The sequence below is a fragment of the Labeo rohita genome, unplaced genomic scaffold, assembly GCF_022985175.1.
Source record: "Labeo rohita strain BAU-BD-2019 unplaced genomic scaffold, IGBB_LRoh.1.0 scaffold_660, whole genome shotgun sequence".
Classification (NCBI taxonomy): domain Eukaryota; kingdom Metazoa; phylum Chordata; class Actinopteri; order Cypriniformes; family Cyprinidae; genus Labeo; species Labeo rohita.
The window spans coordinates 90-27,500 of NW_026129591.1; the positions used below are offsets into that span (position 1 = coordinate 90).

The 27,411-nt window shown below is 35.0% G+C and overlaps 1 protein-coding gene, 1 long non-coding RNA gene and 1 pseudogene across 6 annotated transcripts in view; 2 read left to right on the forward strand and 1 right to left on the reverse strand.

Moving 5' to 3' along the window:
• The first annotated feature begins 1,505 nt into the window (after positions 1-1,505).
• LOC127161525 (4-galactosyl-N-acetylglucosaminide 3-alpha-L-fucosyltransferase 9-like) lies at positions 1,506-3,502 on the forward strand (annotated as a pseudogene).
• Positions 3,503-16,322: 12,820 nt separating this feature from the next.
• On the reverse strand, positions 16,323-23,611 carry LOC127161523 (uncharacterized). 5 transcript variants are annotated; one of them, XR_007827077.1, is made up of 4 exons: positions 23,406-23,611; positions 19,258-19,307; positions 18,960-19,128; positions 16,323-16,623 (listed from the first exon to the last, which is right to left on the reverse strand). It is a non-coding gene; the product is annotated as an uncharacterized LOC127161523 (long non-coding RNA). The 5 variants fall into 5 exon arrangements; XR_007827076.1 differs by lacking the exon at positions 19,258-19,307 and adding an exon at positions 21,793-21,842; XR_007827075.1 differs by lacking the exons at positions 19,258-19,307; positions 23,406-23,611 and adding an exon at positions 21,793-22,010.
• Positions 23,612-25,909: 2,298 nt separating this feature from the next.
• Positions 25,910-27,411, forward strand: part of LOC127161527 (uncharacterized) — an 8,717-nt gene continuing 7,215 nt past the window's right edge. Inside the window, exons 1-2 of the mRNA XM_051104275.1 lie at positions 25,910-26,175; positions 26,564-26,613. Coding sequence (XP_050960232.1) covers positions 26,174-26,175; positions 26,564-26,613 — 52 coding nt within the window. The 5' untranslated portion in view covers positions 25,910-26,173. The remainder of the gene's footprint in view (positions 26,176-26,563; positions 26,614-27,411) is intronic.

The window sequence follows — 27,411 nt, forward strand, 5'->3', positions numbered from 1 at the left end:
TCTCCTAATTTGGACTTTATAACTCGATTTAACAAACTAGTGAGTTTATTAATTCTGAGGGGAAAAAAGCCAGAAGTGTGGGATATAAACTCTGAGCATGACGAGTTGTTTTTCCTCTAGCGTTGTGGGATATAATCTCTGAATTGCGAAAATATAAGTCAGAATTTTGAAATATAAAATCAAATGTACCATTTTTATTCTTTTATTCCATGGCTCCATAGACTGCCACTTGAACCGCTCATAAAAAAATGTCATCCCTGTTTCGGATCCCCCCATCCCCCGTCCCTAGTGCCATCTGCATGCCTGCTATCAGCTAATCACAGTGTGCATAATAAGCAAGCTGATATCATCCATAGCAATATAGTCAGCCCTGCCCTTACTCTTAGCTTAAGACTTTTCTCTGTTGCTTAGTATAAGTTTATCTTAGTATCTTTGTGAACAGGTTTTAAGAGTAAACTCTTGGCTGCTATTAAGAAGAACTTTTTTGTGATAACATTAGGCCTGTCACAATAACAAATTTTGCTGGACGATAAATTGTCCAAGAAATTATCACGATAAACGATAATATTGTCGATCTGAGACCATTTTCATCTAGAATAATGATAATGGCATAATAATGCACATACACCTTTCAAAATTCAAAAACGTTTATTTTTAGGCTATTTAACACTGAAAATGGAAAACATTTTAAATATCCACAATAACAATGAACAAAACAACCAAAAACAATAAAAGCAATGGACTCTCAGTCTCTGTTAACAAAAAATGCACTTGAATAAATACCAAAAACAATAAATAAAATGGATGTAAACAAAATTGCACTTCAAAAAATATTAAACAATAGGCTCAACATGCATTCCATAACAGGCAAAACCATTTTGCACTGTCCTGTTTGTACTTTGTTTGTCGACTAAATGCCCCAGTTATGGTGCACTGTCGGGAAGACGAAGACGGCCCGTCTGTTGTAGCTTTTTTTTTCCTATCTGGGAAAACTGCAAAGGATGATTGTGTTTTAGGTGCATGTGCATGTTTGTTGTGTTACCGGTTTTAGTCGATACTGTTTTACAACAAATGCGACATACCGGCTCGCTCAGGTTAAGTGGTTCACCACGGTCATTCGGTTTGAATCCGAAGTGCTCCCACACGGCAGCTGTCGCGTTTGGCTTTGAAACCAATTCCATGTCACAACTTGCGTCTCGTCTTTTTGCTCTTCTCTGCAGTCGCCTCAAGCACTCCTGCCTTCCCACACAAAGTCCATGTGACTGACAAGCGCTGCCTCCCCACACAAAAGACAATGCAACTGACAAGAGGGTTCGCTTCTCCTACGCTAAGGAAACGAGAGTTGTCATTCAGTCGCGGATAACAAACAAGTATGCAAGTGAAATTATCGTGGCCGAAAAAATTATCGAGGTCATTTTTTTTTATTGTGCGATTAATTGATTTATCGCGACAGGCCTAGATAACATGCCCAGCACATAATCATGTTCTCTCTGTTTAAGGTCATGATGGAGCTCCGGAGTTCCAGAGTCTGTCAGAACCTCCTCATCACAGTGGCTTTGTTGATATGTTTCTCAGCAATATTCTACATGTACTACCAGCCAAACGTAAACTGGAACTGTATCAACGATCCTAAGATATCAGATAAAACGGAAATAGTCAACAACACAGAAACAGTGACACAGACTGATCCAGACACCATCCTCCTGATCTGGATGTGGCCTTTCGGGGCCAAGTTTGATTTAGGAATCTGCAGGTCAATGTACAACATCCACGGCTGCCGCTTGACAGACAACAGGGATCAGTTTAAAAGTGCACATGGCGTAATGTTTCATCACAGAGACATCCGTGAGGATGACATGCCGACACTGCCGTGACCTCCATTCCAGAAATGGATCTGGATGAACATTGAGCCTCCCATTAATTCAGCACCACATTCAACTCTAAACAATCTGTTCAATCTGACCACAACTTACAGACAAGACTCCGACATCATGGTACCTTATGGCAAATCTCAGAGAAAACTGGTGGGAGCACAACTTTTAAAATCCCATATAAGAGTAAACTTGTGTGCTGGATTGTGAGCAGGTGGAACTCAAACTACAAGCGTTCACAATACTATGAAAATTTAAAGCAACATATCAGTATAGAAACCTACGGACGCAGCTTCAACAGGCCCGTTAGGAATGAAGATTATTCGGATTTGATATCCAGCTGTAAATTCTACCTGTCCTTTGAGAACTCGATTAGTAAAGATTACATCACAGAAAAACTCTACAACCCTCTGAAACTCGGCACTGTCCCTGTGGTTCTTGGTCTACCAAGGAAAAACTATGAGGAATTAATTCCAGGCAATGCCTTCATCCATGTGGACGACTTCTCCTCCCCTAAAGAACTAGCTGAACATCTTAAGCTTCTGGACCAAAATGAGAGTTTGTAAAGGCAGTACTTCACCTGGAGAGACCATTTTGTTGCAAGTTCAGCCTACTTTGGTCCTGAGCAAGCTTGTTGGGCTTGCGATCATATTCGAAGAAACAAGAATTATAGAGTAGTTAAAGATCTCAACAGCTGGTTCTGGGGTTGAAGGATGTTAACCACAGACTTCAGTCTATTTTTATCTCAAGGATTAAAAGGATGTAAAAGGGTGTGCTGTCTTAAGTAGAACGGTTATATTTGTAGCAATAGCCAAATTACATTTACAGTTTTTTTGAAATGCTAAAACACATTTTTTGAAACCTTCACTCATTTTCTCAAAACCTTAAACACAAATCTAAATGTGCAAACTAAATTCACTGAACCCCTGACTCTTCTGGCAAAATGAAGTGAAAGCGGGAAAAAAAAAGTGAAAGTTGTAACATATTGTGACCCATAGTCAAAACTGGTCCTCTGCATTTAACCCATCACGAGTGCACACACGCGCACACACACACTGTGAACACACACCCGGAGCAGTGGGCAGCCATTGCTCCAGTGCCCGGGGAGCAACTGGGGGTTCAGTGCCTTGCTCAAGGGCACTTCAGTCACGGTATTGAAGGTGGAAAGAGCGCTGTTTATTCACAATCCCCACCTTCAATTCCTGCTGGTGCAGGAATCGAACCAGCGGCCTTTGGGTTACAAGCCCGACTCTCTAACCATTAGGCCATGACTGCCAACAAGCAAACATTCACTTCAAAACATTTTCACCTGTATACAAATGTGGTGATATAGAAAGAAATCCATACCAGCTTTTGCACTTTGCCCACAAATTAGGGTGAAACAAAATGGCGCAAATTATGTAAAAGCAAAGAAAAAATGGAAGTGCGGAAGGAAATGACATGGACGATACCTGAAAGCAAGAGTGGCCAAGCGTGTTGGATCTCTGTTTGTACAGACCGGGTGTGTCCTACGCCAAAAAATTGGTGGCGCATGATTGCCGGTTGCAACGTAAAATCCAGACTGGTTTGCCTGCTGCAGGTACCTCAGTTTCTCCTCCTTTGTTAAACACAGCTGAAACTCCAAAAATTTCTTTCCCTCATGCAGACGAACCCCCACACATCCACACTGCATGAAAAACTTGCATGCACGCACACACTCATGTAACACACAGACTCAGTGAGTTTACTTCTGGTGGAAATTTTGTTTTTTTTTGTTTTTCGTTATTGTTGTGTATGAAAAGTTTGAACTTTAAGACTGAAGACTGTTTCCACAAGATGAATTTAAAGGGAAACTGATATATATATATATATATTTTTTAAATCTTCATCTTGTTCAAGGCTGAATTAAGCAAGTGAAAACACATGGATGTTTAATTACTGCTTCTAATTTTCATTATTATATAAATGCTGTGATACATACATCCTTCATACATACATACTTTTTCATATGCATGTGCTCTAATAACAACAGTTTGCACACTAAAATTTGTTGTGAATTGTGTTATTTCATTCATTTGTGTTTTCCTGTGTGTTAATGTGCATGTGCAGATAACAATTTGTGTATCGGTGGTTAATTTTGAGCAGTTCCGGGAATTGATAAAAAAAATAATAGTAATGACTGTTTTGACTTGCCAATTTATTTTTGCCTTGTCTGGCGCCCGAACAATTTAATTACTTAATTATTACCTTAAAATTTAACTTTGGGTCTGCCACCGCTACACAAAATCAAACAATGCTTTCAAATCATACACACATTAGTCAATACTATACACACTGCAGATCATTCATTAGACTCTACATCAAAAAATGGAGAACACAGTGCCCAGTGCATGTAGTTACAAAAAAAAAGGAACAATACACACACATACACTACCGTTCAAAAGTTTGGGGTCAGTAAGACTTGCAATAGTCTTTAAAGAAGTCTCTTATGCTCATCAAGGCTGCATTTATTTGATTAAAAATATAGAAAAAAAAAAACAGTAATATTGCAAAATGTTTTTACAATATAAAATAATGTTTTTTTATTTTAACATACTTTAAAATAGAATTTATTCCTGTGATGAAAAGCTGAATTTTTATCAGCTGTTACTCCAGTCTTAAGTGTCACATGATCCTTCAGAAATCATTCTAATATGCGGATTTATTATTAGAATGATCACTGTTGGATAATATCAACAGTTGTGCTGACAAATATTTTTTGGAACCTGTAATTATTTTTTTTTTTCAGGATTCTTTCATGAATAACAAGTTTAAAAAGTACAGTGTTTATTCAAAATATAAATATTTTATAACAATGTAAATTATTTATTATTAACTTTTAATAAACTTTTAATTATTAACTTAATACATCCTTGGTGAATAAAAGTATTAATTTCTTAAAAAAAAAAAAAAAGAAACAATAAAAATGTACTGACCCCAAACTTTTAAACGGTAGTTTATGTATACTGTATATGCGTGTATGTGTGTGTGCATGCATATCTCTCTGTCCATCTATCAATCTATATATATGTATGTATCTATACACATGTATCTTAACACAAATCTGGTCTTGATTCTGAGTCCACTCGTATGTACATATAAACGTGTATATATATATATATATATATATATATAAATTTTCACACTTGTATTTACACTCTTCTGTGCTTCTCAGATTGACAGATGCACCCATGCCTTCTGTGCACTTTCAACTGGCTTATATTTTGTATATTTAAATATTTGGAACAAGTGAAACAAGTGTGAAGAATTTAGAATTATTATTGTGTGTAAACGATGACAGCCGTGTTGCAGTTGTGCTTAACTTTTGCTTTCTTGTGTTTAAGGTTTTGCATCCCAAGTTCATCACAGAGTAAATTGTGTCTTAGTGAGTGAGAATGTGTTTAGAGTTTGGCAAAAAGACAGATGGTTGGTGGTTTTTGAATCCCCAAAAAAGAGAATATTCATTTTTCTCCAGTGTCCATCATTCTTACTCTCAAATTGATTATTTCATTTTGGATAATGCCTTAATTCCCAGTGTTCAATCTTGCACATACCAAAGTATTATCATATCGGACCATGCTCCTCTTATTCTTGACCTGACTTTTTTGAATTTGCCTTCCCTTACGAGGAACTGGCGTTCTAGTACCTCACTCTTGGCAGAAAAGCACTTTGTTTTCTTCATTGCTGACAAAAAATTTTTTTTCTCTCTTTTTATCAATAAATCACCAGATGTTTCAGACTCAGTACTGTGGGAGGCTCTTAAGGCATATATAAGAGGCCAAATTATTTCATATGCTACTACTAAAAGAAAAAGTTTCAAAGATAAACAAATATCTCTTGCTAATAAGATCTCTAAGTTGAATGAACACTATGCTAGGTCTCCCACACCGGATCTGTATAACAGGCGTCTTAAATTGAAGTCGGAGCTCAATTTACTTTCGACTAATGAGATAGAGGGCCTTTTGAGGAGATCCAGGAGTGCCTTTTATGAAAGTGGGGAGAAATCTGGGAAAATATTGGCTAATCGGTTACGTGGGTTCCAGGCAAAACAAATTATTAGTGGTCTTCGTTTAGATAATGGGGAGATCTCAACTGATCAAAGTATTATTAATGAAAAGTTTAGAGACTTTTACTCCACTTTGTATACCGCTGACTCCTTTCTGCGGGAGGATACTGAAAATTTTCGTGGCCGATTAAATGTGATAGCTGCCATTGCTTCCCTGCAGTCTGGGAAATCCCCAGGACCCGACGGTTTTCCGTCAGATTTTTATAAAAAATTCTCTGCACAGCTTTCTCCTTTTCTGATGACTGTTTTTTTTCTGACGAGTCTTTTAAGACTGGTACTCTTCCCCCAACTTTAAATCAAGCATGTATCTCTCTATTGCTCAAAAAGGATTAGGACGCTTTAGATTGTGCTTCATATAGGCCCATTTCTTTGCTTAATTGTGATGTAAAAATTTTAGCGAAGGTGCTTGCCTCAAGGCTAGAAGATGTTCTCCCCACTATCATCTCTCCTGACCAAACAGGTTTTATAAAGAATCACCAGTCTTTTTTCAATATTCGCCGTTTACTTAATGTGATATATTCTCAGCATCAGTCCGTCCCAGAATGTGTTGTTTCCTTGGATGCTGAGAAGGCGTTTGACAGGTTAGGGTGAGCGTAACTTTTTTTAGTTTTGGAAAAATTTGGATTCGGTCCAGCCTTTCTCTCTTGGATTAAATTACTTAATAGTGCTCCCTCTGCAGTAGTCCTGACCAATGGTCTGTCTTCTCAACCTTTTAACCTATCGTGGAACCCGACAGAGTTGTCCATTGAGCCCATTATTATTTGCCCTTGCCTAAGACTGATCTTTCAAAGTGGTCCCCCCTGAAGATTTTTCTTATCGGACGCATTAATTCTATTAAGATGGTGGTGCTTCTTAAATTTCATTATCTCTTTCAGTGTTTACCTCTGTTTATTCCTCTATCATTTTTTTAAATCTTTGGATTCTGTTCTCTCTTCCTTCATTTGGAATGGTAAACATCCTCATTTGCGTAAAGTTCACCTTCAGAGGTCTAGACGAGATGGTGGTATGTCCCTGCCTAATTTTCTACTATTGGGCGGCCAACATACGGAATATACTGTATTGGTGGCATTACCATCCTGGGTCGACATGGAAATATGTGCACATAAGCAAATTTCCCTTCCAGCACTTCTTGCAACCAAATTACAGCTAATTTCTTATACTTTTGCTGACTGCCCAGTGGTAAAACACTCGCTGAGGATATGGACCCAATTTAGGAAATCGTTTGGTTTTAAAGATTCGTCTCTTCTTAGTCTTAGTCTTCTTCAATGCAGGATGGGTCATTTAGGAACTGGTCTGACAAAGGGATAATATGCTTCAAAGATTTATTTATTGACGGTTTATTTGCTTCTTTTAAACAGTTAGTAGACTTTGGTGTTATTGAATCTGATTTCTTGCAAATAAGAGATTATGTTAGGTCATTTCTAGCAGATTTTCCAACGATGCCTTCTGAAAACCCTTTGGATAGTTACCTTTTATGTAACATAATATCTAAGGGCTCAGTTTCCACCATTTATAATTTCATGATAAATCAGACATCTTCCTCTTTAAACAGCATTAAAAGAGCTTGGGAGGAAGACCTTGGTATCCCACCCTCTGATGACACTTGGAGCCGTGTTCTTAAGCAAATCCATTCACCATCTGTGTGCTCGCCATTCTCTTATTCAGTTCAAAGTAGTACACAGAGCTAATGTATCTGAAGTGAAGTTAGCCCAAATGTTTCCAAGTACTACATCCTTTTGCAATAGACGTCAGTGTGATGAGGGTACTTTAATTCACATGTTCTGGACATGTCCCAAATTAGAGCATTTCTGGCGGGTCGATATTTAACACACAGAGTAGAGCCAAAACCACTGGTGGCATTGTTTTTAGCATCAACATGTAAAATTCTTGCCTTCTCTTCTTTGTTAGCATGTAGAGCCATTCTACTAAAGTGGAAAGATTCTCTCCCACCTACACATATTGAATGGATTAGAGAAATGATGTCTTGTCTCTACCTAGAAAAGATTAGATACTCATTAAGAGGATCAGGGAAAACAGTTCTTTAAGGTGTGGTGCCCTTTCTTGGATTATGTCAACACTTTTAAATAATGCCCTATTATTATTGATTTTAATTAATTAATTAATTTAATTTATTTATTTACTTTATTGTATTGTAGTGTATTTGTTTATTTATTATTGTTTTTTTTTTTTTTTTTTTTTTTTTCTTATACACAGTGTATGTGTTGTTGTTTTTTTGGTTAATGTAGATGTGTATGTATATATTTGTGTATTTATGTATGTATTTTATTTTATTATTATTATTATGATTATTTTCTTTTTCTTTAAGCCTGTTTTTTTTTTCCAAATCAATGGACAGCATGAACGCTACTTTGGGGATTTGTGGGTAAGGGTTGGGAGATGTGATAGATCTTGGAAAAATCAATAAAAACAAACCAACATTTTGTAATTTCTACAGTTATTAACTGTATATCACCCATAACCATTGCATTATGGTAATTTTCTGTGACATCAGAACCCACATGGAGACTTACTGTATTTTTTACAATTGCTGTATACTACTGTATTTGCTGTAACGGCCTCATTGGAAGTGTTCTGTTGGGGTCTTTCTATTTTCCTCATTTATTATATTTGAACTGACACGATTTGCCCTACACTGTGTCCACAACAGCTTGGGATGGACTACACCGGGTGTGTTGCATCACTTGTATGATTGGAAAATCTGTTTGTTTGTTTGTGTAACGTTAGGATAAAGCACAGCAAATCTAAAGTAGCTGTACACTAATTTCAGTTCATTGTGCTGTTCATTTGTAGCTTGTGATGCTTTAAAACTGTCTTATTAATTGTTATCATTTGTTGAAAACACCACTGCCTGCAACAAATAAAATGTATTTGTGAACATATTATTTGTATACTGGTGTGATGATCCATGTTTTAACTTAACCATGTTCAGCATTCTCCATGTTGTCTGGTTGTAAACTATGATACAGTCATACTGCTGTCAAAAATGTTGCTGAAATTTCATTGTTTTTTTTTTTTGTTTTTTTTTTCATATTTAATCCTTAAACATTTGTGCAAACAAATATGCATTTATAAATGAAGATTATCACATGGTTTAAGATTCCACTTTTAGAGTGAACCCAAGAATCCCAGAACACTTATTATTAATAAATAATAATAATAATAATAATAATAATAAAATAATAATAATAATAATAATAATAATAATAATAATAATAATAATAAAGTGGAATGAAGATTGAATGGAGGCCTTGACCAACTTTTGATAAGTAGATGTTATTATAACGTGTGTTGGTTTAGAAGTTTGATATTGTGTGAGACAGTGACATTTAGTTTTTTAAAGAAAAATATGAATTTAATAAGGATACACCCCCCCAAAAAAAAAAAAAAAAAATAATGGAGAATGCGATTAACAAAAAAATAAAATAAAAATAGAATCACTATTAAATTATTGTTACAAAAAAAAAAGTTGCATGCACCAAAACAAGACAACTTAGGAGAAAAGAAAGTGTGAATGTAAACATCCTTGTTGAATATGCTGTATAAAAATATGACACATAATAAAGCTATTCTAAGATCATATATAAGTTATGTTTAAAAAATAAATGCATAAATAAATAAAATAAAAACATTTTTTTTTCCAAACTTGATTCTGGCACTGGATTCATGACATGAATCGTGAATTACTATGATATATATATACATACATTTGTTTGACAGGGATGCATTAAACTAATAAACAATAACAGTAAAGACATTTATAATGTTACAAAAGATTTATATTTAAAATAAATGATGTTTTTCTGAACTTTTATTTATCAAGGATCCCTGTCACACTTCATTAAGCACAACCATTTTACATACATATATTTACATACATATATTTTGACATAATAAAATTAAATGTAATCGATTAAATTATGCTTATTCTATTCCATAAAATGCCGTGACATGTTTGTCTTCTCATCTAAAGTGTACCAAATGTAGGCTGCTTTTTACATTCTTGTTCACACAATTTTGTTTAATCTAAAATTTTGCTTATTTAAGGAACACTTTCATGCATGTGTATGCTCTTAGATTCCTGTTCATTTTGTAATAAGCCAAACTCTTTGAACAATCACACTAGGATAGATTAAAAATGATGAGTTCACACTCCACAGATACAAGTTTATTTCAGCTGTTGCTCAAAAGATTACAACTAATAACAGACCACTTTAAAGCGTTGCAAGCTACAAAACAACTAACTTAAATCAATGTATACAACTGCTGTTATTTTTTGATACAGTTACCTTCTAAGTGGATTGTAATCAAATTTGTAATCAAATGACCTTTTACTGTTTAAAAGCATTTAGATTAAGTTACTAAACCTGAGTAATCTAATGGTTTGGTACAAAAATTTGATTTGGGAGGTCTGATCTGGCTACCAAAGGTTATCACTGAGCCCAGTGCAGTGTTTCATGTTTTTAAACATATTAATAATCATGTGCAATACACAGCACTATTTATTATATTTAGCATGCACATAACTCTTATTCACATTCCTTTGCATTTGTAACATACATGTACATACATATGTTGTCTGTTTGTGTATACTGTACATTTATTTTATTCACTTGTTTTACTTTTATTATCTGTGTCTTGTCGCTGTCATTCCGTGCACTGGAAACTTCTGTCATCAAGACAAATTCCTAGCAAGCATACTTGGCTATAAAGCTCATTCTTTCTCATCTGATTTAAAAGAATAACCAGTAGAGGGCACCAATATTCAAAATTCACTGCCCTTTCTGTGATACCCTATTTAGTTTTGTTTATAAGCTCAGCTCTGGTGCTACTTTGAGGTTTTGTTTAAAGAACAAAAGAGCCAAAGCGAACATTCACAATGTAAGTATTAAAATGTTCATAAAGACAGTATGTTTTGTGCAATTATACTAGTTTTTCGTGGGAAACTAAACCTGAAATTAGTGAACGTACGATTGTTAGGTGGTAGGTTACGGGATATCTAAAACCTGTTGTTTGTGTATTGAGTATTACACGGAAATCATATCAAATTCAGGTTAGAGTTATGTTTCTTGTCGGATATTTTTATCATATAATAAGAGCCACATGTGTTAAAAATATAGTTAAAAAGGAAAAGTTTTGACTGTGTTGTGGTCAGTTTTATCGTATTTTATTCCTGTATAAATGTGTTTTATGTGCATATGTCTTCTGTATTCTAAATGTGTTTTTTCTGCATGTTATTTCTGTTTTCTCATCAGGTCGTATCTTCTGCTGTCATTTCTTAGTTTATTTTGTTGAGATTTGTGGATTGATGGTGGAAATTCCCAGCATTACGTCATTATTAAACATCATGACCTCACTGGCTTATCCATGCAGTTCATTCCAGTTCATTTATCATTAAACATTATTTGGTCAGGCATTACAGTCATGAATGAGATTTGTTTGTGAACTTTGAAATACCAATAAGACACTCATAAGATGAACAGATCTGAACTCTGTTGAAAGTGAGAATAATCAGCTGGCATTAGTGTTGTCACGATAATAAAATTTGGACTTTGATATGATACCTGACAAAAATATCACAATACTACTACTAAACCTATACTACGAAAAAACACAGAAGAACAGGAAAAGTAATTGAATAATAGATGATCCAAATGGAGATCATAGTTATTTTATCTATTAAAACAAAGCATTTCATCCCCCTTAAAAAAATAAATAAATAAATAAAATAATAATCACATGCAAGTGCCACTACTTTACACTACATTATGTTGAACTACTTACAAGAGCCTACAAGGTAGAGATCTTTGCTATATTAGTAAGTTAACTTAAAGGATGAAGCCAAATCTTATTTTATGATATAGTCATTTTATTTAACAACAATTTATATCATGACATAGTCTTTTTTTTTTTTGTTATTTTATCTTTGATATTAATAATAATAACCTAGATGAAAGTAACAAACTAAAGGACAACTACAATAAAACAAAGACACAAATGAAATAAAGAGGGCCCTGTGAAATCTGTTTTATTTTTCCCTAAATTCCATTTTATTTTTTCTTCTATTTTAATGGTTACATTTAAAAAATATATATTTATCAAAAAGCATGTCTAATTAATTGAAATCATGAAACTTGCATAATTTAACAGCAATTTATTAAAAGTTTAATGAAAATGACTATGAAAATGAAATATGACTATGAAATATGTTTTGTTATTTTTCTCAAATCAAAATCTCTGTTTTATAATTTTTAAAATATTAAAATAATCAAAAGCATGCCTAATGAATTTATAAAGGATAATTACTTTTTCTTTCTTTCTTTTTTTTTTTTTTTTTTGTGTTGTGTGTTTTTACAGTTTTCTGGTAAATAAATTATGGTAAATATTTTTTCTGGTAAATATTCCTTAAACAATGTTTTAATAATATTGTAATTATTTGTATTAGTACTAAGTAATATATAAATATTTTTCTTTTAAAGTTAAATCAAACTTTTATTTTGACAGGTTCCTGTGAAGACCTTTAAGGTCTTTATTATAGCATGATAGTTTTCCGCAAAAGAAATGGTAAAATGTCAGTGTTCATGTACTCATATATTGAGGCAGCAGAGGCTGAAAACACTGTGAGTGTCAGGCGTATGTGTGTAGTAAACAAACCTGTGTGTTTGCGCCATTCACCAACACAGACATGTAGAAATACGGCTCTTTTAAAATGCATTTTTAAAGTACCAGTACTAGTAAAGTGTGGGATCATACCATTTTAAAAGCAGGATATTGCAATACTTTTTAAGTACAGGTATATCATGCAACACTAGCTGGGACTTAGACACACACTGTAATGCTTTTGCATATTAATTAAATTTAATGAGCTAATGGGCTTGAACCAACAACCTCAATCTTTGCATTCATTTCTGAGGCTAAATTTTGGAGAAACTCCAGCATCAACTGCTGAATCCACTTGTGTTTAAAACAAGTGGTAAAACGTCTTGAGCAAAGAGCACTAAAAAAAACCCTACTTTAATATTTTATGGTGACATTGATTGCAGAAAAATGAACAGAAATGCATGTATTTTTAGTACTGATATTTTGTATTGAATGAATCTGTATTTGCAGGAACCTCCACTATACCTGTGAGAGGGGAAAAAGGAGGCAATGCCATACTGACATGTGAATACGAGTCCAGAGAGATTTCAGATATTCGTTTCATTCGTCACAGAAAACCCATTCATTTTGCTGACATCCCCATTTGTCCGAATGAAGAAAATAAAAGTGTAACTGGCCGAGTATGTAAAAAGGAAGCCTGTGACATCATTATCAAGGATCTGATCTTTAGTGATGCTGGGAAATACATTTTTAGATTTAATTACAAAAATGCTCTGACAAATCTGCAGTACGAACTTCATATTTCTGGTAAAGACTAAACTGATCAAATCATCAGCATGCGTTTTCTGGATTTCCTAATTTTGTGGTATTGCATGCTGGACTGTAAATATCAGAGTCAGTGAATGAAACACATCCTGAATAATATTATGGTTAATGGTCACCAATATTCTTTTCCAGTGGTTGATTTTTATATGATTGCATCTGAAGAGTTCAGATGCAAAACCAGCTAAATCCATCTGACATCATTCTTTAAAAAAAAAATGCATTTTTATTAGGATCAGATGTATTGGTTTCTATGTAAGTACAGGTACTTCTGATTGGCTGAGGCTGGTATTTTAGCGAGTTTGAAGAAAAAGTATTTGATGGATGTATAATATGTTTTGAGAGCATTCAATCAGTATCATTATCCCATTTTTGACCGAGATGGCTTTTATCTGGTTTTGCATCTGAACTTCATCTACTTCCATAAATCCAAATATGTGCTTATGGCCTTGATTGATTGAGATAATAATAATAATAATAATAATAACTAGATGAGTAAAGTTTGTGAACAAACTTTAAGTTTGCTTGAGAAAGCCTAGCCTGAAAGTTTGAAGCAGATGTAAAAATATGAAAGCAGCTAGCATGATTTAACACATTGCTTACATGATTTAACATGTTGTTAATGTTTTAGCATGATTAGCTTGTTGCTTGTATTTTTTTAGCCTGATTAGCATGCTGATAGCATTTTTCGCACACATGATTAGCATGTTACTAGCATGTTGCTAGCATGATTAGCATGTTGCTAGCACGTTTCTAACATGATTAGCATGTTACTAGCATTTAGCTAACACGATTAACGTGTTACTAGCTTGTTGTTACCATGTTTCCAGTATGATTAGCATGTAACTAGCATGTTGCTAGCATGATTACCAAGTTACTAGCATGTTGTTAGCATGATTAGCATGTAACTAGCATATTGCTATCATTTTTCTATCATGATTCCAGGTGGAGGTCCTGGAGTTTCTTTACAAGATAAGAAAAGGTTAGATAGGCATGTTACTAGCATGTTGTTAACATGATTAGCAAGTTACTACTATGTTTGTAGCATGATTAGCATGTTACTAACATGTTTCTAACATGATTGGCATGTTACTAACATGTTGTTAGCATGATTAGCTAGTTATTAACAAGTTGTTAGCATGATTAGCATGTTGTTAGCATGATTAGCATGTTACTTTCTCAAGGTACTTTCTCAAGCCAACTTAATAATGTCGTTCTGTTTCTCCTCAGATGTGATTTCTGTAAAAATTGGTGAGGAGCTGAAGCTGGATGTTCTGTTGTCAAATGCTGATAAAGTGGAGCATCAGAGCACAAGCAGCAAAGGGTGGAAGGAGGTCTGGAAGAGAGGCCATGGTGTTCAAAATGATCAGCTGAATGACAGAGATGGAAACCTGATCATCAATAACTTTACAGCCAATGATGCAGGAATATATAGAGTTTGGGGCTCTGAAGAAGACATATTGATCACGGTGACTGTTAAAGGTGAGAGAAACTCATTATTTAAAGCATTATTCTTATTCACTTTGAACTACCTAACCTTTTATTATCCTGTAAAGAAACTCCAGGACCTCCGCCAAGCAAGAAGTCACCCAGGAGTGACGCTGAACAGCTCAGTAAGTAAAACAGGAGACATCAAGAGCTTTACAATATATTTAAATAGTGAGTTTAAAACTAAAATTTGTCTCCCCTTCTGCTGTAGATCACTGGATTGGACCAGCCAGGCTGTCTATGTTTTTTGGGGTGGTTCTTTTTTGGTTCTGCCTCTTTTAAAAGAACAAACATACGTCGGTGTCTGGATGGAGGTCTGAGTGGGTTGACATTTCATGAAGAAACATCTTCATGTCCATTAAAATGTATGTTCTGTATGGTATAAATGTAATTCTGATGTGCTATAAAGTACCATCCAGGTACTTTTTATCTGCTGTTATATGAGTATTATACTCTATTTGGATGGTAGATCTAATTGTTTCTCAGGGGGATGCAAATTATTTTCGGTGTTTACAGGGGTTGTGCAATTTTATCTGAATCCAGATGTAAGTGTTTTTGTCCCACCATGCATGTAGAAATCCCGGACCAAATTACTACTAACTACTTTTTTCCTGTTTTTTTTTTTCTCTTCATTATAATGTGTGGTAATTTTAATGTCTTCTGAAGTTTACAAAAAAGGATGGATTAGGAATTTACTGTTTAAATTATTTTTGACCACTGCCAAACACCATACAGTAACTGTTGCACTTTTCTGTAATTAGCATGCATTTTAAAGATGTATACTTTTTTTTTATTGAAAGCATGCAGTTTTTACAAGAACAATATTTCATCACCGCTCCACCACAGCAAGTGGGCGCTGTTAAGAACAAAAGGGGGAAAAAAAGCAAAAAAGCATGTAAACCTGTGAAATTTGTGAAAACTGTGAAGCCATTATTATCAGAACAGTTATGTAACACAACTTTATTTATTTATTTATTAAATATTATTATAATATATTATTTATTTATTATTCTGACTTATTATTATTTTATTTTCATGTACACTGTAAAAAAAAATCCCGAAAAAAAACGGTAAAATTCCGGCAGCTGGGGTGCCGGAAAAAAACCGTAAAATAACAGGCACATTAAATAACAGTATTTTTCCGTAATTCAAAAAACAAATTTTTTCTGTAATTTTACACAAGATTTTCTGTATTTTCTTGAGCTTTTAATATTCAATATGGAACTTTACTTAAATATTGAGGAAAGTTACATAAAAAAACATGAAATTATCCATTTTGAACACTGCTTTAATTCAAATAATCAGCCATAAAACAGTGTTTTAATAATTTATTCATCTGCAAGAGTATAACATCTCAAATGCAAGAATATTAATATAGCATAACTGCAATTTACTTATATTCTTTGTTTAAAACTACAACAATATAATAACAGCAACAATATTCAAATAAACAAATTACTCCAAAAGTTAAAATTTCTGCAACAACACAATTTATAACTGCAACAGTATAAAATTATTAAAAAAAAATCAAAGCTGCAGCAATATACAATAAAAGGAATTTTTCAAATCTGTAAAAATTTAACAATTTGATAAACAAATCCGAACGACCTGGGAACAGATTAATTCATCTTGACAACATCTTGCTAATCAATGAAAGAACCTTCGGACTGACTGCTGTTAGCTTTCTTGATGTGGTCTTCTCCACTTTTGATCCCTTCTCAGGGTTCATCTTAAAGGCATCTGTTCAATGAAAAAAACTTTAGTAATAAAACATAGACTGTAACATATGCTCCAAATATAGAAATAATAAAAGCAGAGTAATTAGAATTTGCATAGGGCATGCTTGTGGAGGATATTTGCTATAAAGACATGTATGTGAGAGGATGTTATGTGTGAGACAGACATATTGTAAGAGAGTGTGTTATGTGAATGTGTGTGAGGATGCGTGTGTGTGAGAGTGTGAGTATGTGAGGGTGTGTGTGTGTGTGTGTGTGTTTGAGAGAGTGTGAGTATGTGAGGATGCGTGTGTGTGAGTATATGAGTATGTGTATGAGATTGTGAGTATGTGAGGATATGTGTGAGTATATGAGTATGCATGTCTGAGAGTGTGAGTATATGAGTATGCGTGTGTGAGATTGTGAGTATGTGAGGATGCGTGTATGAGATTGTGAGTATGTGAGGATATGTGTGAGTATATGAGTATGCGTGTGTGAGAGTGTGAGTATATGAGTATGCGTGTATGAGATTGTGAGTATGTGAAGATATGTGAGTATATGAGTGAGTTTATGAGTATGCATGTGTGAGAGTGTGAGTATATGAAGATATGTGAGTATATGAGTATGCGTGTATGAGATTGTGAGTATGTGAAGATATGTGAGTATATGAGTATGCGTGTGTGAGATTGTGAGTATGTGAGGATGCATGTGTGTGAGTATATGAGTATGCATGTGTGAGAGTGTGAGTATATGAGTATGCGTGTGTGAGATTGTGAGTATGTGAGGATGCGTGTGTGTGAGTATATGAGTATGCGTGTTTGAGAGTGTGAGTATATGAGTATGCGTGTATGAGATTGTGAGTATGTGAGGATATGTGAGTATTAGGGCTGCACGATTAATCGAACGATGTCGTGAGGCGCGTTTAGTCAATGAAGCCGGTACTTTGATTAGTAGCTCCATCACGTGCGTTCAGCTGGAGCGGCAAGTAATACACAGAGCCGTAAAGCACTGACAAGCTACGCCAAAATCGCGCTCAAAATCGAATTCGATTTTGCGGCCGATTTGGCGTAGCTTGTCAGTGCTTTACGGCTCTGTGTATTACTTGCTCTGTGTACTGAACGCACGTGATGGAGCTTTACTACTAATCAAAGTACCGGCTTCATTGACTAAACGCGCCTCACGACATCGTTCGATTAATCGTGCAGCCCTAGTGAGTATATGAGTATGCGTGTGTGAGATTGTGATTATGTGAGGATGCATGTGTGTGAGTATATGAGTATGCATGTGTGAGAGTGTGAGTATATGAGTATGCGTGTATGAGATTGTGAGTATGTGAGGATATGTGAGTATATGAGTATGCGTGTGTGAGATTGTGAGTATGTGAGGATATGTGTGAGTATGTGAGTATGCATGTGTGAGAGTGTGAGTATGTGAGTATGCATGTGTGTGATTGTGAGTATGTGAGGGTGTGTGTGTTTGAGAGAGTGTGAGTATGTGAGGATGTGTGTGAGTATATGAGGATGCGTGTGTGTGTGTGAGTATGTGAGGATTTGTGTTTGAGAGAGTGTGAGTATGTGAGGATGCGAGGATGCGTGTGTGAGTATATGAGTATGCATGTGTGTGAGTGTGAGTATGTGAGGGTGTGTGTGTTTGAGAGAGTGTGAGTATGTGAGGATGCGTGTGAGAGTGTGAGCATGTGAGGATGTGTGTGAGTATATGAGGATGCGTGTGTGTGAGAGTGAGCATGTGAGGGTGTGTGTATGTGTGTGTTTGAGAGAGTGTGAGTATGTGAGGATGGGTGTGTGACAGTGAGTATGCGTGTGTGTGTGTGTGAGAGAGTGTGAGGATGCGTGTGTGTGAGAGTGAGAGTATGTGAGGGTGTGTGTGTGTGTTTGAGAGAGTGTGAGTATGTGAGTATGTGAGGATGCGTGTGTGACAGTGAGTATGTGAGGATGCATGTGTGAGGGGGTGTGTGTGTGTGTGTGTGTGTGTGTGTGTGTGTGTGTGCACCTGGTATTTATCACGTTATGGGGACCAAATGTCCCCACAAGGATAGTAATACCAGTAAATTTTGACCTTGTGGGGACATGTTTTAGGTCCCCATGAGGAAACAGGCTTATAAATCATGCACAATGAGTTTTTTTGAGGAAGTAAAAGTGTGCTCAATCTCCTGTGAGGGCTAGGTTTAGGTGTAGGGTAGGTGTAGGGCCATAGAAAATACGGTTTGTACAGTATGAAAACCATTACGCCTATGGAATGTCCCCATAAAACATGTAAACACAATGTGTGCGTGTGTGTGTGTGTGTATGTGAGGATGTGTGTATGAGAGTGAGTCTGTGTGTGTTGTTATTTTTTTTTTACCTTTGCACAAACTCTAGCGTTGCTCCTTGGTCTCCTGGGTATGAAATGTTGAAGCAGTAGTACGAGGCAAACATCAGCTTCAGAGCATCACTGAAGATGGTGATGTGGCTGTTTACTACGACTTGGTCCACAGAAAACATAAAGTTCTCTGCTGTCAAGCGGGAACTTCCTGTTGTTATACATTAGAAAAAGAAGGGATCAGTAACACTGTGACAAACTTAAATTCCTGCAATATTAAATGGTTTTCCTTTAAAAATATTCAAACATCTTTGTGCAACTCTCACCCTTTTACACTGACCTTGACTTTATACGCTCACAGAACTTGCTCACTGAATCTGCTCACAGAATCTGTAACGAGAAACAGAAGTCATGTAAATATATGACATGTTGGGAAATCTACAAAAATACAAAGAAATATATTATATCCATAGTACTGAACCCTATCTGTGTCACCTGTGAGTCCACGTCAGTGAGTCCCTATCAATAATCCCTACCAGCTTCAATAACAGCAGCGCATCACTGCAAAAGATACTTTTCTTACTTATATTTTTTGTCTTCTTTCCAACCAAAATATATAAAAATTCTCAAATCAAGAAGGATTTTCTAGATGAGTAAAAATTATTGTCTTGTTAAAAAAAAAGTCAAAATAAAGTGGATTTTTGCTTGTTCTAATCAACATATTCTGCCAAAGGGGTAAGAAAAATAATCTTGTTTTCTGATTGAAATAAGATTTTTTTGCTTACCCCAGTGGGAGATTATTTTGCTTGTTCTAAGCAAAAACTCACTTAAATTTGACTTGTTTTTTCTAAAAAAAAAAAAAAAAAAAAAAAAAAAAAAAAACAGGATTTTTTTCTAATCCTTCTTGATTTAAGAATTTTTACATATTTTGGCTAGTAACAAGACAAAAAAATCTAAGTAAGAAAAGCATTTTTGCAATGTTTAATTTAGAAGGGTAATTAAAACTATCAAGAAACAGAAGTTGTGAAACTTTTTCCCCTAGACCTACATCCAATACCTAACCAGCATATATTTTCATGCTGGAATGCTGGTTTATACTGGTCCTTTAAAGTTTAAACCAGCAAAGGACCAGCATCCCGGCATCAAAACCTACCTAACCAGCATATGCTGATTTTTTTTTTTTTTCAACAGGGTTGACTGCAGATAGTTCAGATCATCATTGTGACTATATCTGAAAGTAAAACTTGCAGTCCAGTTTGTAAAGCCAATTTCAGTATACAGGCGTAATAACCAGTGCTTGTAACGTTAGAGGGAAAAGGTGCCGACGAACAGTGCTCGGAGGGGGTTGGGTCACTTTAAGCGTTAGTCCTAACGAATCTGTTTCTGAATTAATAACTTTCATCCAACCTTGCCTCGGAAAACAGTATTTTTTAGCTTGTAGACGACGCCTACGACGATGTATATAAAAACTAACTAAACATATTGCACTATGGGTAAAGTTGGCAACATTTTTTACTTACCGCATCAATAACTCCGTATCTAAACCTTCTTAAAACACAAATTACACGTCTTTCGAATAACAGTAACGTAAACAACCAGCTAACGTTAACAACCTAATTTTCAGCAAAACGAACCTGTTTGTGTTTTTCCCTCAGGGCCTAACGTTATAAATTCAGCCTAACGTAACTTTACTTGATAAAGAAACCTAATACTACAAAATTATGTAGTACTATTCGGACAAAATCTAGCAAAAAAATTAAAAATACACTGTACCATCAAATGAAACCTAAATTTTAAACTTTTTGAAGATTTTAAGATTCGGTGGTTTTCCCACGGAATTGGACTACTTTCATATTGTTGCCGTGGGTTGTTTTTCATGTCCGCACATTGAAGCTGCCCCAATAATGTAATATTTAGCCCCTGGAATGCTAATTTTACCAAAGGAACCCCACCACAAAACGTGTATTTTATCCCATGGAACGCGATTTTTACCGGCTAGTTTTGAGTAGCAATAGGGCGGGTTTTGTTGTGAAAATCTGGCATCCCTGCTCTGCCGCAATCCGTGTATCATTCGTCCAATCGTTTTTTGATTTAATGAATTTCTATACACTTGTATAGTTGCTGACTGTTATTTTACTTTCATATTATCGGGACCCGACTGAAGAAGCCTTCTTTACAAAAACATTTTAGCATGTAAAACAGGCTATGGAAACTTTGGACTGAATGAGAGATGCAAGTCCAATGTCTGTGCAAGTGTCAGTGTCAATTCAAATAAATGCCTTTCGGCGTTTAAAATAAATGTTGTTTGTAATGGCACTCATTTTAAATAGGCTAGCATGCACAATGAGTTTTTTTGAGGAAGTAAAAGTGTGCTCAATCTCCTGTGAGGGCTAGGTTTAGGTGTAGGGTAGGTGTAGGGCCATAGAAAATACGGTTTGTACAGTATGAAAACCATTACGCCTATGGAATGTCCCCATAAAACATGTAAACACAATGTGTGCGTGTGTGTGTGTGTGTATGTGAGGATGTGTGTATGAGAGTGAGTCTGTGTGTGTTGTTATTTTTTTTTTTTTTTACCTTTGCACAAACTCTAGCGTTGCTCCTTGGTCTCCTGGGTATGAAATGTTGAAGCAGTAGTACGAGGCAAACATCAGCTTCAGAGCATCACTGAAGATGGTGATGTGGCTGTTTACTACGACTTGGTCCACAGAAAACATAAAGTTCTCTGCTGTCAAGCGGGAACTTCCTGTTGTTATACATTAGAAAAAGAAGGGATCAGTAACACTGTGACAAACTTAAATTCCTGCAATATTAAATGGTTTTCCTTTAAAAATATTCAAACATCTTTGTGCAACTCTCACCCTTTTACACTGACCTTGACTTTATACGCTCACAGAACTTGCTCACTGAATCTGCTCACAGAATCTGTAACGAGAAACAGAAGTCATGTAAATATATGACATGTTGGGAAATCTACAAAAATACAAAGAAATATATTATATCCATAGTACTGAACCCTATCTGTGTCACCTGTGAGTCCACGTCAGTGAGTCCCTATCAATAATCCCTACCAGCTTCAATAACAGCAGCGCATCACTGCAAAAGATACTTTTCTTACTTATATTTTTTGTCTTCTTTCCAACCAAAATATATAAAAATTCTCAAATCAAGAAGGATTTTCTAGATGAGTAAAAATTATTGTCTTGTTAAAAAAAAAGTCAAAATAAAGTGGATTTTTGCTTGTTCTAATCAACATATTCTGCCAAAGGGGTAAGAAAAATAATCTTGTTTTCTGATTGAAATAAGATTTTTTTGCTTACCCCAGTGGGAGATTATTTTGCTTGTTCTAAGCAAAAACTCACTTAAATTTGACTTGTTTTTCTAAAAAAAAAAAAAAAAAAAAAAAAAAAAAACAGGATTTTTTTCTAATCCTTCTTGATTTAAGAATTTTTACATATTTTGGCTAGTAACAAGACAAAAAAATCTAAGTAAGAAAAGCATTTTTGCAATGTTTAATTTAGAAGGGTAATTAAAACTATCAAGAAACAGAAGTTGTGAAACTTTTTCCCCTAGACCTACATCCAATACCTAACCAGCATATATTTTCATGCTGGAATGCTGGTTTATACTGGTCCTTTAAAGTTTAAACCAGCAAAGGACCAGCATCCCGGCATCAAAACCTACCTAACCAGCATATGCTGATTTTTTTTTTTTTTTTTTTTTCAACAGGGTTGACTGCAGATAGTTCAGATCATCATTGTGACTATATCTGAAAGTAAAACTTGCAGTCCAGTTTGTAAAGCCAATTTCAGTATACAGGCGTAATAACCAGTGCTTGTAACGTTAGAGGGAAAAGGTGCCGACGAACAGTGCTCGGAGGGGGTTGGGTCACTTTAAGCGTTAGTCCTAACGAATCTGTTTCTGAATTAATAACTTTCATCCAACCTTGCCTCGGAAAACAGTATTTTTTAGCTTGTAGACGACGCCTACGACGATGTATATAAAAACTAACTAAACATATTGCACTATGGGTAAAGTTGGCAACATTTTTTACTTACCGCATCAATAACTCCGTATCTAAACCTTCTTAAAACACAAATTACACGTCTTTCGAATAACAGTAACGTAAACAACCAGCTAACGTTAACAACCTAATTTTCAGCAAAACGAACCTGTTTGTGTTTTTCCCTCAGGGCCTAACGTTATAAATTCAGCCTAACGTAACTTTACTTGATAAAGAAACCTAATACTACAAAATTATGTAGTACTATTCGGACAAAATCTAGCAAAAAAATTAAAAATACACTGTACCATCAAATGAAACCTAAATTTTAAACTTTTTGAAGATTTTAAATGTCTAAAGTTAACATTACTGATCAGAGCCAACGTTTAAAACACTGATTTAACAATTTTAAAATATTTCTTATGCTAGGACTCAAATATTAAAGAAGTAGTAGTAATGACCAAAATATAAGACATGTACTTTACCTGCTTATTTTCGCCTCACATCGAAGATCGAAGCTGAAGTTTGAGTGATAAATAATCCTTACGCGCGCGCGGCAACCCCACCGCGTGCTTAGTGGAGGATGTATCCTTGCGCCAGGGCGAGAATTCCTTTAGTTCGAATATTAAAATCTTAATTTTTGTAATTTAAATATCAGCGTATTAATTATATTATTATATCACTTCATGAAACGACACTGTGGAAATAAACGTGTAACAAAACACTAAACGGAGCTGAACTACTTTGAAAAGCGGAAGAAGATGTGGTCAGTCAGTGACAGTAGTAATGAAAGTGATTCTTTTGCTCGAATTGATTCTTTTGCATCGAACATTTTACGAGCCGGTTCAAAAACTGATTTTCTTTTACGGAAACACGCAATTACTTACATACAAAACATATTATATCATTAATAATTATATAAAAAATATTTTTTTATTTAAGTCAGCTTACTTCACGAGTTACTGAAACTGCTTAGAATAAGCTGGCAGAAGAAAAATCTGTGCTGACTTATAAATAATGTAATGTAAATGTGCCGATTTGTATATAAAAAAATGCAGTTGAACAGGGAGTATTAATTTTATTTGTTTGTGTTAAAAACTTGCACTGCAATGTCCTATTTTTCAAAATATTTTTTTTATAGTTTTATTATATTCTATGTTATTCTTGTATTCTTGTTTATGTGGAAATTATTTTTTTTGCAATGTTGACATGTTTTTAAATTTACAGTCTAATTCTGTCATTTTTTCAAAAATTTCAAAAATACTGTATTTCAAAAATACGTGAAAAAACTGTAAAATAAAACAGTAAAATTCTGTAAAAAACAGTTGCACATGTTTTTGATTTTACACATGTGATTTTACACTCTATTTATGTAAATTTACAGTCTATTTCTGTAATTTTACAGTATTTCAAAAATACAGTGTAAAAAACTGTAAAATAAAACAGTAAATTTCCGTAAAATAACAGTTTCGTCAGTTGATCAGACTAGCTTTTGTCTGTGCAAGAAAGTGCATTCCCCAGTTTGATACTGGTTTGTAAAATCATCAATTGTTTTCGCAGCTTAAGGTTTTTCGAAATAAAAGTCTGAGTTACTTAAATTCATATATGCAAATGAATACATAAATAATTTGCCAGTTTTATCAGTCTCTGAACATAATAAATCTGATTTGAATCCATCTCTAGAGGACAGTAATAATGTGCCTCTCTTACATTAGTAGGAGGCACCAAAATTTCGGTCCGCCGCAGTGTTGCCAAATCGGTGGTTTTCCCACGGAATTGGACTACTTTCATATTGTTGCCGTGGGTTGTTTTTCATGTCCGCACATTGAAGCTGCCCCAATAATGTAATATTTAGCCCCTGGAATGCTAATTTTACCAAAGGAACCCCACCACAAAACGTGTATTTTATCCCATGGAACGCGATTTTTACCGGCTAGTTTTGAGTAGCAATAGGGCGGGTTTTGTTGTGAAAATCTGGCATCCCTGCTCTGCCGCAATCCGTGTATCATTCGTCCAATCGTTTTTTGATTTAATGAATTTCTATACACTTGTATAGTTGCTGACTGTTATTTTACTTTCATATTATCGGGACCCGACTGAAGAAGCCTTCTTTACAAAAACATTTTAGCATGTAAAACAGGCTATGGAAACTTTGGACTGAATGAGAGATGCAAGTCCAATGTCTGTGCAAGTGTCAGTGTCAATTCAAATAAATGCCTTTCGGCGTTTAAAATAAATGTTGTTTGTAATGGCACTCATTTTAAATAGGCTAGCTGCTAGCATATTCTTTTTTACATGGCTACTTATATTGTTTTTATTCTTGTTTGTTTTCTGAATACCATTTATTTAAGGATTTACCATAAAGTCAGGTGAAGTAAATGTTAATGTTTATGTGTAAAACATCAATTATTAGACAACAATTAATACCCAATATTAATGAAATAAACGCAGCAAAAAACAAAGTTATGACTGTGTATTTACACTTCACTACTGGTCTCCACTTGACAGGGCGCGTTTGTCTGCTTAAGTTTATTTAACCCATTGCAACTTATTGGAACTGTATGAACTATAGGTTACACCTACTCACCTTGTTATTATCTGATTTATTTATTTATCTATCGATTTACTTATTTATTGGAACTAAACAAACAAACAAACAAATGTCCTGCTTTCACTTTTAATGGCAGAGATTCATGACTTTCACTTTTTTTAATGTGCCATCAAACCCTGCCAACTAATGCAAGGCGTAATGTATGTCTACATAGAAGAAAGCCCTGTCTAGGCTCTGGTTTGTGTCGAGACATCGTTCAAAGTGTGGTTGTCTGATGAGAAAAAGTTTAAATGTAATTGCAATAAACGCGTTAATTATCCGTTCAACTGAAGCAACGGGGGACTTTTATTCTGCTCAAAACTGCGGAAGAACTGACGGGGGCGTGGTTTGATCTTCGGCTGGCCAATCAGCAAAAAGAGGCGTTTCTTTCCGCCCACGTGTAGAAATCGAATATTCCAGTTTTTATTCATGGTTCCACCTCTGAGCGAAAAATGAAAATTCAAGCTGAATTCTTGTATTCCGTTTTTCTGGAAAAAATGAAAAAAACGAAAAAGGAGCCGTTTTCTCATGCTTCGTCTTTTAATATTAAATCAAAAAACGAATGGACGAATGATACACGGACTTGCTGCTCTCATACTTGGGTTTCATACTAACTCATCTCATTAAGCCTTCAAGACCGGAAGTTTCACTAGAACATGCAGCATGTAAGTCACGCTTAATATTGTGTTATTAATATAATTATTAGATTTTTGTACAATAATTACTTTCCGTATAATTACTTTAAAAACTTTCCGTTTGTGTCCATTGAGCCTTTGGGTTTGACTGGTCATTTTGAGTCCGAGAATTACACTGAAATCAATTATTAGACCGATTCGGATTATGTTGATTTGTTTGCTTTTGTTTAGTTTTTATATATAATTTGAGGTTCACGTGTTAAATAAATGTTAAATAAAATTGAAAGTTTGGAGTCGGGTGTATTGTGGTCAGTTATGTAGTATTTTTTTCACTCGGGAAGGTTTTCTATCGCTGTATAAAAGTCTTTTTGTGATGTGGGTCTGTATCTGTCACGTAACACGTGTTTATTCTCAACAGGTTCCTGCGCCTAAATCTTCTGCTGCTGTTCTGCTTTGTCAGTCATGGCGGTCAGTATCTTTTTTCTTTATGAACTGTATGTTCGAACTGCATGTTCGATCATTTATTTTTAGTGTTAGGTGGAGTAATTCTAGTCGATTATTTCTTTATGGCTAATTTGGCTAACATGTGGACTCCCTATGGGAATCCCCATTCATTTTGGGAAATTTTGTAATTCCGAGTGAAAATGCATTATGGGTAGTGTAGTTCGGAAGAAGTGCTCGTTTGTTATGTGCGCTCTCGCTGTGCTGTGTAGTTCGGGGAAACGGAGAAAAAAAAAGTTTATATTTTGCTTTAGTAGTAGTAGTAGTTTTTATTTTTTATTTTTAAGTTCTTTTCAGTCAAGCCACCCGGGAGTTTTACATACTGTAACCCTGACAGCGTGCATAGGCAAACTTTGAAGCGAAATCACGTGTCATTTATGCGTGTTGACGTATTTGAAAAACAATTCGACGTGAGCTAGAAGGGGGTATTCCAGAAAGAAAGTTTAATTTACCGTCACATATACCCTGAACCATGCTGGTCATATAAGACGACATATGATAATGTGTTTTATTAGCCTATTGAAATACATAATAATAATTAAAAAAAAGTATATACATATCTGTATCCAGGGGCGTCGCTAGGGCTAATCATTCGGGGCTCGAGCCCCGAAACTTTTTACTCCAGCCCCGAATGTTTTTTTGTATGACCCTATGATTTCCACGGAATTTGTCAAAGTTTGAATGAATTAATCAAAAGTTGGTCATTAAACTTAAATCAAGTCGCGAACTAGTATCTGTAAATATTATGCCGCAAAATACTATAAA